We start from the raw sequence: 12,893 nt of genomic DNA, 5'->3' as shown, positions 1-12,893 counted from the left end.
GAAATTTTAATTAAAATATAGTTAAGTCAAAATGTTCCTACCTTGAGCAAATTTTCACAGAGATCATTAAAGTTCTTATTGAGGGCTTGATTAGTCAGGTTAAGGCTGCTTAATCGGATGACTCTCACTGATGTGAACATCTAAATAGGAGGAGATATGAAAGCATGTCATTTTATTATTCTAACTAATAACTGTGATAGTTAATAAAACTGCCAAATAACAATAATAACTAATGTGCTAAAAGGGTGACATTTTAATTGCAATAAGCAGGTAAAAAGAAAACATATTAAGAAGGAATTTTCTAAAATAAATCACACTGTATTTGCTTAAAATTAAAAGTGAAAGATTTACCTGTATTTCAGATGTCCAATTATTTATACCAGGCATAATTTCTGTATTGCAACTATAAAATCCTGTCAAAATAAATTATAGTTAAAATATATGATAATATTTCATTTTTTGTGTTAAAAAATAACTTTTCAATTATTGCATGAAATTCTAACTGTAAGAACCATTCATTCTTTTTCTAAACTTTATACCTTTAGAAAACTTTAGGACATCTTAATAAATTATTAGTTTTTTAAAAATGTCTAATCATACAAGGATTAGAACTCAGTTCACCTAAGTTCTAACATAAATATTTTAAAACTATGTTTTCAGCCTTGGAGCAGCAAAGCACACACCAAGATGTGAGAGTGATAAAGCCTTTAAAATAAAGTTAGTGCCAGAATAATTATGAACTAAAATACTTATGTGTAAAAAAAAAAGATAATCTCATCTCAAAGGTAATTTCTTCTGTTTACCTGAAGGAGGAGGGACATCAGTAAGTAGAGAATGTACATCTTCCATAGCATCTGTGTCATCAATCTGAAAACAGAAAGGTTAAAACTATTACATAACTAGTGTTATGTAATACAATCATTTCAAATTTTTTTAAAAATTATTATTTACTAAATAGAAAATACAAGAGTCAAAAAACTATAGCCATTTTCCCGAGTTAAAATATAAAACTTAAAAACATCTTTCAAATTACTGTAAATTTCTCCACAGTAATAATTTTAAGTACTTTTTTAAAAAAGATTTTATTTATTTATTTTTAGAGAGAGGATATGGAAGGGAGAAAGAAAGGGAGAGAGATATCAGTGTGTGGTTGCCTCTTGCACACCCCCTTTGGGGAACTGGTCTTGCAACCCAGGCATGTGCCCTAGACTGGGAATCGAACCAGCGACCCTTTGTTTCACAGGCCAGTATTCAATCCACTGAGCCATATACTTCTAAGTGAAATATTTTATAAGTAGATTTAATATTTTTTAAAGTGAGCCTTTTCTCAATCTTTTATGAGGGCATGTTTCAAAAGAAGATACCATGAACAATCATCTCTATTTGTTTAGATAAATATAGTACTATTAAAATTAAAAAAAAAAACTTCTGACTAAATGCACAACTGCTTTAAAATAAAATTATGTAGGGATAAATTTAAAGGTATGTCTAAAAAAATAAGTCCCAACCTTACTTTTCTTGTATCACAACATTCCATTGTGAGTAATACAGAGTGAAGATACTAGGCTGGACATATATTGACATCCATCTGTGCATCAGAGGTCTAAGTCCTAACTCACACACTCTAAGCTTCCACTCACATCACCCTGGCGACTTCCAGAACCACTTCCTCTTCTACTTTACCTTAGCTCCACATCATGGCCATACCTCAGCACTACCATGCAAACCATTCCGCATCCAAACCTCAAGCATTTTCCAACTACAACCCCCTGGCCTTTTGTCCTTTCTCTTACTGAATCTGCACCTTGCCCTACCTCCACCCATCTCCTGCCCACATTTGAGGCACTTCTGTTCTCCACTTAGCCAGGATCCCAGGATCAGAAATATCAATGATGCTCTGATCAAACCTCAGGCAATGCTAAGAGTCACCTGTTAAACAGATTCCTGGGACTCACCTCGAAATTTTCATTTATTAGGTCTGAAGAAAGGACCCCAGAATTTGTATTTTCTACAGGCTCCCAGACAGTGCTGACACTACCAGTAGTCACAGCCACTTTGAGAAGCACTGCTCCCACCAGTACCCTGGACCCTTTTCTATCCTTACCCTGACACATACTTTACCAACTCCCATTACTTTTCCATTCTCAGATGTAAAAAAAAAAAATGAGAAAAGGCACAAATCCACACGGTTTGAGTGCTCTACAAATTAACTCTTACCTCAGCTGAGCATGTGCGTCCCCCAGGGCCGACACCCTGACCACACTCACAGGCACTGTTCTAGAGTCTTCAGAACTCCAGTCCCGTTCCAACACAGTTCTACCGCTTCCTGAGGTCAAGGCATCTGACTTTTTCTCTCAACGGGTGCCTTACCAGGGCATTTCTGAGCATCCTCACTTATTTTCCCTTCCTTCAATATCAAAGGAATCTATCTCTTTCACAGCTAACCATTCTAGGCAGGAGGGCAGGGGGAGCAGATCTGTGAGGCAGGAGGGTCCATGAGCCTTTTGTGCCACATTTAGTCTCCAGAAAATCTAGTGCTGAGTGTATTTTTACAATGAAAGTTCAACAGTATCCTCTGAATTCAGTAAGGAAACAAACACTGCATTCAGAACTCACAGTGCCTATGCTATTACATGTAAAAATGTTATAATGATAGTAACATGTTGTAACACATAAAGCAGGTCATTCTGCACTTTAACTTGTAATTTAAATTCATTCAAGTTTACAAAAAAATGGCTCCAAGGGTTTAATATTATTTTAATTTTATTTCAACCCATACATTAATTTTTCCAGAATCACCTGCATAATTGTATCAGTCTTCTGGTGTTGAATAAAAAATATATTACTAAGTTCTGATATTCTCAAGTTTATTTTAATTTCTATAATAAAATATAACAGTTATAATACAAAAGAATCACATCAATTTAGAATTTCATTGTAAAAATGCACATCTAAAAACTTTAAGAAATTAGTCCAATGAAATAATACCTCCAAAACAAAAGCATCTTTTTTCCCATGTGAAAGGTCCAATTCTGTAACTTCGTCAGAGCTTTCTGATTGAGATCTTAAAAGTCTCGAACGCTGCCGAGGTTCTGGGATGGGTGATCCTATAATCTCTTCAGATATCTCCTAAAAGAAATAAAATTGCTTTATATTATGTATGACCGTGTTTTTCAGTCTTTTTTTTTTTTGTAAGCTGCAGTCCTTTTTTCTTTTTCTTTTAATTGAAGTAGAACTGATATAATGTTATATTAGTTTCAGGTGTACAACATAATGATTTGATATTTGCAACTTCAGTTTGGTTTTAAATTTTTATAGTAACAGAAAACTACCTGAAGGGAGATGTTTGTAAAATATATTGAAAGTCTATATTTACTTGTGAACTTCATGACTAATTAACCTTTTATAGATATGTATAAGGACATTTCCTTTAATTGACAATAGCAGCCCTGACACACTAACTCGAGAGCATGTGTATATAACCGCCAGGCCAGAGCAAGGCATTACTGACATCTACTGTACAGGGGAACTATAATGAGGAGGGAACTGGCAGTCCCTGCAGCTTGGAAGGTATTTTCTGCTCAGCATTTAAAAGTCCCAATAGTCCACAAAACATTAAAAATTTATGTCCTCGAATATGATTCTACTCTTCTATATCTCTTCTTATCCAGTGGTGATTTTTCAAAGCTCCAGTTAGTAAAATGAGGAACACAATAGATCAGAAGTGTTGGACTCATTTTCACCTGGAGCCACATCAGCCTTGCAGTTGCCTTCAAAGGGCCAAATGTAATTTTGACCCCTTAACTGTTAAGGAGTAGTTACATGCATACAGCCCTAAAATTATTTCAGCCCTTTGAAGGCAACAGCGAGGCTGATTGGCCCCTGGTGAAAATGAGTTTGACATCCCTGCAGTAGATGTATATGTGCATTTACTGTATATATAATACATGCATTACACGTGTATTTGCTCTGTAACTTATAAAGCTAAGTAAACTTTGGTAGTTACTGTAATGATCTTTTTGAGATCCGTGTACAGTGCAAACTTATATGGGTTTATCAGCTTTCTCCTATTACATAACCAAAGATCAGAGCTGACTAGAGGTTCTAAATATCTGCTGGCAAAAAATAGTACAGGGAAAATGTGGATATGTGGGCACAAATGCAAAAGCCATAACTTACTGTTAGTGTAACAGACCTATCTTTTTAAAAAAACACAAGAAAGTTAAAAGAAAAAGCTTTTCAAAAATGCAGTTTTAAATGCTCATTGCTAGCAAATCCCTTACATAAGACTACCACCACGCAGTTTCACAATGTAGCTATCTCTGGAGCACTTCCACGCCCATTTATATTGTGTGCGCTGCAAATTAACCTGCCCTATATAAATGTGACAGGATACTCATTGTAATAAACACACAATCAGAAAGAGCTGCAGTTTAGAGGCAAAGTAGTTTGTCTGGTTTTGAAAACTAGTAAGTGAAGAACTTGTCTAGATCAGGCCTCCTGACTCTGAGTAACGCTCTTCTCAGTAGAAACCACCGTTCTTTTTATAATTTTATAGTAGTTTAAAATTCAATTATGCCTCTGTTCATTGTATCATGGACCTAATAAATATAACTACCTGAAATTTAATACAGTGGGACCTCATTTTTCAAACTTAATTCATTCCAGAATGCTGTTCGAGAACCAAATTGTTTGAGATGGGAGACAGAAAACTGAGGTTTGACTGTGTATCTTAGACTTCTAATGCAGTTTCACCACTGCTGCTGTTATTACAAATTAAAGTTTTACACTGCATTTTGATACTTTTGATTGATTGAATTAGCTTCAGTTAAATGGTACTACACCTCTGCATTAGAAACATTTACCATGTATTGAGAAAAAAAATCAAACAAGAACATATACTTCAGCTCGGGCTACCTTCCTAAGAAATGAAACATTCTGATCCACAATTTCAGGGTGGGCATGCATTGTTTTAGAAAACTGAGAACACAAAACTGTAATGTGAGTAGTGGCTTAGTACACTGACTTTATAGAACAAATTCTGAGATGTTATTCTAAAAGACTGTAATGTAGCATCTGAAATAAGGAAAGCCAGAGAATATTCATAAATTGGTTAGTCCTTTTGTAGAAATACAGTCATATTCAACATAAGATATCCATATAGGTTGAAATTTTAAAAATTCATAAAGGATTTATTCCTTTCCCTAAAATGTACTACTAAAGCAGTAGCTCAATAAATATTTATTGGATATATGAAGTTACTTAATTCACATCCTCTAGTATGTCTCCATCTTCAAGAGGCTTACATTGGGAAGGAAGAGAAGTGCAAGAACATGAAACACGCGCTGTGACAAAACAAATGCAGGTACAATAGAAACAGTGAAGAGTCAGGTCCTGCGTGAGGTCGCCATGGAAGTACAGAGTCGATAAACACTGTTACACAAGAGTGCTGCTGATATTATTAGAACTGATATATGGAATTAGAACTGATATATTTGCAAATCATTCTCCCCAACAGGAGTAAACACTATTAACAGATGTTTAAATATACAGTAGGTGTATAATTATAAAAGGAAAATAATTACAGCAAACAAGCAGTCAATAAAGTGTTGCAGAGAAAGCTTTTACAAAGGTTATGTAAGTAAATAGATTAACACATTAACCTCTCAGTGAATTTAAAGGAACTCTATATTAACACTGTTTGATATAAATATAAAGCAAACTCCATAGGTAATAATATAAAGAAGATACAAATGAAATGTGAAATCAATATGAAAGATATCCATAAGATATTTTATGTTCTTTTTCATTTACTAATCTTCAAAATCCAGTGCACTGACTATTTTACACCTATGGCAAGCACATCTCAACTCAGATCAGCCACATGTGCCCAGTGTCTGCCATGCTGAGCTATGCAGTGCTAGTCATGCTCTTAAAATTCCTCCCAGCTTAACAACTCTGCTAGAAAGCTGTAAGTTTTAAGCTGGAATTCAGATGCACTATTCCAAAAGACCAACCAAAATTCAAAAGTATATATAAAATAATTTAAAAAAACAATAATAATGTTATCCACACACTTTCCTCTTACAGAAATATTTCATTATCAGGGACTCATGAAAACAAATAGTTTCATTCTGACTCCACCCCATGTTTCTCTCAGTTCAGATCATGGCTGTAAGGCATTGGTAGAGTAAAAGGCATCATGATACCGACTGCAAAGATGGTGAGAAGTCTGACTGGAAAGCACTGGTAGGAAAGTTGTAAGAAAAATGCCAAAATTAAAAATAAAAACAAGACAAAACTGTTCTTTCACATTTTTACCATAGGTAAGAACTGTTCGTTTTTATTAGAAAACAATAATTTAAGTCATTTATTTGGTCATTCAATAAGTATTTATCAAAAATAACAGAAAGAACTGCCCTAGGCATTAGGGACACAGCCCTGATGCAGCTTTGGTCTACGGCGAGGAACGAGCAACAGGCAACGAGGGGGATAGAAAGTACCAAAAACTGGTAGGAGAGTTATGATTCTTAAATGGGGTGGCCAGAGTGAGCAGCCCAAAAAGGAGACATTCCCACGGCTGTAAAGGAAATAAAAGAGTGAGTAATGAGGAAAGCAAATCTAAGCAGTGGGGAAAAAGTCTTTAATGTCCAAACTAATATAACCTAGAAATATGCTGATATCTACAAAACGACTTGTGCATTCACAATGTAGATTTAGTTCACTTACTGGAGGATTGATTTCATACAGCTCTTTATTCTTAGCAATCGTGTCATTTATCTTCTTTTGCATGTGAGATATATGCTGTTCATAGGAGCCATCGTTAGGAGTCTTCCCAGCAATCTGAATTCCACCAGGCGTTGGCAATGCTGCTAAAAACACACCTGTGGCCGACTTGTGAAAATAAAGGGGAAATAATAAAAAAAAATTCTGAAGAATAACAGTCCTTAAGTTTTCACATTCAGGAATGCACTCTTTACCCTGCAGGAAAAAGATAACTAGTGGGTGCACAGATATATGTGGACAGGCACAGCAAAACATAACTGGCAACAAGCTGGTTGCTTCTGGTGAGAATCCAGGGGACGTGGGGGACGCAGTAGGGGAGGTTTTACTTTTCATTGCAAACCCAACTATACTATACAATTTTTACCTTATGACTGTGAAAAATAAATTGCATTGAAGAAGTTTAGGAAAGAAGATGAAAAATTGTTACAAGTTTTGCATCAAAGAGTAATTTACCTTTTCTGTAGCAAAAGTAAAAGGGAAACTTTTTCAAAGCAAGTGAAGAAACTGAAGTGCAAGAAGAATAGGAAACTTACTCAAGATGACACTGTCAATAAATGTGAAGAAGAAATCTGAATCTGTTTTTCACTCTGAAATCCAAGACCTTTTCACTATACCATGCTACTTCCATAATTACCAAAGAAAACTTCACTTGATACATATTTAAGTGTTTAATTAAATAGTTATTAATTTCTGATTGTGTAACAGTACTATACGCCATTAGTATTGAACCACTAGGGGAAATACAACACAATATACATACACATGCACCCCACACACCTGTGTGTTTATGTTTAAATTGCTCGTATAAACAGAGCAAAAAATACACAGCAGCATACACATCAAATTGTTAACATAAAAGAAGTAAATGGGGAAAAGAGAAGGCAATTTTAAAACTATCAATATTTGTGTATTTTGAATTATTATTTTAAAACTAATCAGTTGCCAATTTTATAAAAGTCCATCCTCAACAGTGTATGATGCTCTATGATGCAGTAGATGAAACTGATCCTCAGAAGCTCCCCCTCCTGGTTTGTTCATTAGCATCTATGACTGCACTTGTGACCCAGTGTCTGATGCTCAACCTGAGAACACCCTCTGTGCCATGCGAAGCCTTAGCGTACCATCTCTAACACTTTTTAACAGCAATTGCTAATGAGGTAACAGCCCAGGAAGAGTTGAGAACACAGATTCTATAACTAGACAGTCCTGGCTTTGAAATCTAGTTCCAGTACACTCAACCGTATTACTCTGGAAAAGCCTCAGCCTATCAACAGCATCCATGTTCTCTTCTTGTAAAGACAATATAGCAGTTCTTCTGGAGTGGCACAGTGTCAGATACCCAGAGGCACTCATTAGCAATTAACTATCATGGAAGCTACTCTTGGGACCTCGAGATTGAAAAGCACAAGCTAAAACACACAAAGATCAAAATTACAAAACAGCTATGATTAGTGTCACTAGTGATCAAGAAAGAAAAGATTAGTAAGAGTAGGAAATGGCAGTATTTGAAGATTTACAGGGGAATCACACAATAGTTTCCTGGGGCTCCACCATCACCACCATCCTGATGCAGTGGCACAACGTTTCATAAACCTCTGAACATGAATGAAGCTCTCAGCTCCCACAGATACCCACCGATAACTACTGTTTTGTATTCAGCCCTATTTATACATTTATGTTAAGTCCTCATTAAGCATGTGAGTTTTTATATGAATGAGTCATAATGAATAGTTTTTCCCCAAGTTAATCTAAATAGCAAATATTTGAATATAAATTAGATTACTTTCATTAATCATTACAAATTCCTTGTTAAAAAATTGTGATTTCATGATTAGTTTATTGTCATCATCATACAATTATCCCCTACAAACAGAAATTTCCATATTTGCTCTTATAGAAAACAATGGATAAAGCAAGAAATAATTTAACATTTTATGTACAAATGGATACTAAGAAAAAGAATCCAAGTGCCATAAGCTTCTAGAGTTTAGATTCAAATATTTGCTATTTGAAAGATGTCTCTGAAAGATGGCAGAGAACTCCAATTTATAAAGCACCAGCGACTAGACAAAAATTCTGGCTAGAAAATATCTAGACTATAAGAGGATTTCCATAAACATTACTGCTCAGATGCCACCTAATCAATCTATGCCTGTTTTACAGGCATCTAGTTCTCAGGATCTCAGGCTATTCACAAAGGCAGCTCTTGCTTACCCTACTGACAACTTTCTAGTCAGAATTTGTTTTCTAACAAGATAAGGTAAACATGAAGCTGAGGTAAAGAGCTTTCCACTACCTCACAATTTATCAGCACTTAAGAAACACATATTTTATTGCATATTCTACTGTTTTCTGGCCACAGACATATTTATAATGAAATTAATTATCTGTCCAACAGCAGGCAGTGTCTCACAGGTATTGCTTTACTTTCTCCATTAAAACTAAAGATTACTGACCACTTTGGAGCACCACCACCCTGCCGCTGCGCAGATGATCCTCCATGGAGGGAGGAGGTTTGTGGCCAGTGGTCACAGCCAGTCATTGCAGCTGAGAGGCCTGGGTAAATCCCACTCACTGATCTGCCAACAGCAATCAAGGCTCAACCACAAGAGGAGGGTGTACTCAGCCCACATGAAGGGTGCACCTCAAGTTTCCAGCTTGGGTGACAGGGGAAGCAGTGCCCCTGGACCCTATAGGACACCTACTACAATAGGGCACACTACCAAGACATGGAGTCAAACAGCTCTACCTAACATACAGAAACAAATACAGGGAGGCTTCCAAAATGAGGAGACAAAGAAGCACTGCTCAAATGAAAGAACAGATAAAAATTCCAGAAAGGAGCTAAAAGAAATAGAAATAAGCAATCTATCAGATGTAGAGTGTAAAACACTGCTTGTAAGGATGCTCAAGAAACTTAACCTCAGCAGCATAAAAATGATCCAGTCAGAAATGAAGGATACACTAACTGAAATAAAGAACAATTTACAAGGAAAGAATAGTAGAGTGGATGAAGCCAAGAATCAAATCAATGATTTGCAACCTAAGGAAGCAAAAAACACCATGCAGAACAACAAGAAGAAAAAAGAATTAAAAAAAAATAAGGATAGTGTAAGCAGCTTTAAAGACCTCTAAGATAACTTTAAGAGGTCCAGCATTTGCCTCATAGGGGTGCCAGAGGGAGAAAAGAAAGAGCAAGAAATTGGAAATCTATCTGAAAAAACAATGAAAGAAAACTTCCCTAATTTGGTGAAGGAAATAGACATGCAAGTCCAGGAAGCACAGAGAGTCCAAAACAAGATGGACACAAACAGTCCCACTTCAAGACACATCATAATTAAAATGCCAAAGGTTAAAGATAAAGACAGAATCTTAAAAGCAAGAGAAAAGAAGTTAAGTTACCAGAAGGTTGCCAGATGGGAAGGGGAGAGGGGGAGAATGGGTGAAGGAAGAGGTAAGGAGATTAAGAAATACCAATAGGTAGTCACAGAATAGCCATGTGGATGTAAAGTACAGTGTAGGAAATGGAGTAGCCGAAGAATTTACATGCATGACCCACAGACATAAACGATGGTGGAGGCATTGCCTGAGGTAGTGGGGGGTGCCTGGTGGAGGGGGGCATAGGGGGAAAAATTAGGATAATTCTAATAGCATAATCAATAAAATATAATAAAAATAAAATTAAAAAACAAAACAAAATAAAAAAACTAAAGATTATTTTAGTTCTCCCCACCTCAGGAGTGATTTTTGCCCCCAAAAGGACATTTGGTAATGTCTGGAGACATTTTTTTGTTGTCATAATGGAGGGAAGTTATTAACATCTAGTGGGCAGAAGCCAGGAATGCTGCTAAACATCCTTTAATGAGTGAGACAACCCACTACAACAAAGTGTTATCCAGCCCCAAATCTCTACAGTTCCAAGAAGGAAAAGTCTTGTCTTAGCAATGTGTAAACAACAATAAAATCCAGCACGATGGTGGCCAACTTTAATAAACAAGCTGCACATAATTTTTAGAAATCTGACTACTGAGGTTACGGTCAGAATATAAAAATATAATGATCACATACATATAAATTAATAAGAAAACAAATATTTTATATGATAATTTATTAATTTAAAAACAATATTTAATTTTATAATATAAAAATAAAATATTTGAAAGCCTATCACTAGATATGTTATTTCTTATGTCTCCAACCCTCAAAAGTCTTGTTGCCAGTTTCTTTAGGTAAGTCTTTTTAAAAGAATCTTTAATCACAAAAAAAACAATAGGCATCACAAAAACAAAAACAGAACACGTAAACTTACCGCTAGGCCCATCAACATATTTTCACCGACTGTAATCTGAATTCTCAGTCCAAATAAAGCATTCATTCCTTTGAGTTTTAGTTTATTCATTAGCTGAGTATGTACTTCATATTCCATAAATGGCAACAGATTACTGATAGCTGTGGCATTTGCTTCTGCCTGTGCTTTCTTTTTTAAGCGACATAACCTGTTAAAAAAATAATTGAGTCAATGGACAGTATTCTTGGTACCATATTAAGAAATATCCAGTTTTTCAAACTTTCTAAGAGAGTGCTTAAGAAAACATGGGCTTGCTATATTAATAATCTTTCTGTCATTTTTTTCACTGTATATGTCTTTGCTGAAAATATATTTCAATAAATAACAACTCTTAAAATCTCTAGAAATGAAATATTAAATACTGATCAAAATCACTACAGAATATAATTTAAAATCTTAGGTTTTGTAACTCCACATTATCATATAATAAATGGGTAGCAGAAGAAAAGTTAATTTACTCATTAAAAGAATATAAACTTATAAAAATATAAAACTGGAATATCTATCATGTGCCAGGCACTGTTCTAGGTGTTGAGCACTAGTCAATGAAAAAATACAAAGTCCCATTTCTCATGGTTATGTTGACAAAGTCTCTGTTCTCATGGTTATAATCCAGTAGCAGGTACGAGAATAAACAAAAACAAGGCAACCTCAGATTTTTAAGAATCAGATATCTGAAGAAAATAAACCAGGTGAAATGAGTGGGAACAACCAGAGAGAAGGCCTCACAGGGCAGATGACACCAGATCTTAAAGACAAGATGGAACTGGGAAGGTTGGAGAAAGACAGGTATAGAACGGAGCTGGCACGTGAGAAGAACCAGAAGGAGACTACTGTAGCCAAAGTGAAGTGAGCAAGGGTGAGAGTAGTACGGACGAGGGTGCAGGTAAGCAGGGCACGGTCATGTTAGAGGCTTGTGCGCCATGGCAAGGACCCTTACTGTATTCTGCCAGCAGTGGGGAAACCTCAAATAGGTTTTAAGTAATAACATGAGCCAACTTGTATTTTAGGACATCGTTTATGCTACTACACAGAGAATAGAGTTAAGATTACAGAACTGATGTAGGGATAGTAGACAAGAGGCTATTTTAGGTGAGCGACAATAAGAGCTTGAGGTAAAAAGGCAGTAGTGAAGATAAAGGAAAGATTCCCCAAACTAGCAAACCAGGGTATCTAACCTAGTAGTTCTCTAACTTTAGCTTATATCACAACCAACTGAAGAGCTAGTTAAGAAATAATTACTGGGCCCCATCCCCAGAGTATCTGATTCAGTAAGTCTGGGGCGGGTCCTGAGAATTTGCATTTCTTTGTTTTCCCTAGGTCTGGAACCACACTCTGAGAACTGCTGATGGAGACCAACTCCTTCCCACCTATAAAACAAACCAAAAAATGGTGACTATATACTATTTTTAAGTCTTCTGAAAAGCATCACAGGACCAAGGGAAGAGGCTGTGTAGGGCATAAGCATAAGGAGGCAAAGGTAGCACAAGAAAGTTATTTTGTGAGCTGGGACAGTTCTGTGTCTTGACTGTGCTGGCAATTGTAAAAACTGAGTAGGTCTGTAATATAGGTAAGTGTGCTATACCAATGTCAATTTCCTAGTTGATACTCTACGAGAGCTGTGTAAGATGTCATCAATGAGGAAAGGTGACTGAAGGGGTACATGGGATTCTTTGTCCCATTTTGTAACTTCCTAGTACCTATGACAGTCAAAGGAAACCAAACACGAATAAGAACCAGCAGAAACAACAGAAAACAA

The 12,893-nt window shown here is 35.9% G+C and overlaps 1 protein-coding gene across 6 annotated transcripts in view; it reads right to left on the bottom strand.

Annotated features, from left to right (window-relative positions):
- The window catches only part of C2CD5 (C2 calcium dependent domain containing 5), an 87,773-nt gene that overhangs the window by 17,292 nt on the left and 57,588 nt on the right, over positions 1-12,893 (bottom strand). For all 6 annotated transcript variants that reach the window (XM_045829201.1, XM_045829197.1, XM_045829199.1 and 3 more), the window contains 6 exons: positions 11,096-11,282; positions 6,730-6,894; positions 2,989-3,129; positions 804-867; positions 352-413; positions 42-140 (listed from right to left, as the gene is read on the bottom strand). In XM_045829201.1, the coding sequence (XP_045685157.1) occupies positions 42-140; positions 352-413; positions 804-867; positions 2,989-3,129; positions 6,730-6,894; positions 11,096-11,282 (718 nt within the window). The remainder of the gene's footprint in view (positions 1-41; positions 141-351; positions 414-803; positions 868-2,988; positions 3,130-6,729; positions 6,895-11,095; positions 11,283-12,893) is intronic.

Source organism: Phyllostomus hastatus, unplaced genomic scaffold (assembly GCF_019186645.2).
Source record: "Phyllostomus hastatus isolate PE091 unplaced genomic scaffold, TTU_PhHast_1.1 phas_scaffold_93, whole genome shotgun sequence".
Lineage (NCBI taxonomy): Eukaryota > Metazoa > Chordata > Mammalia > Chiroptera > Phyllostomidae > Phyllostomus > Phyllostomus hastatus.
Note: the sequence above shows the minus strand (reverse complement) of the source record. Positions and strands in the feature narration are given on the sequence as shown.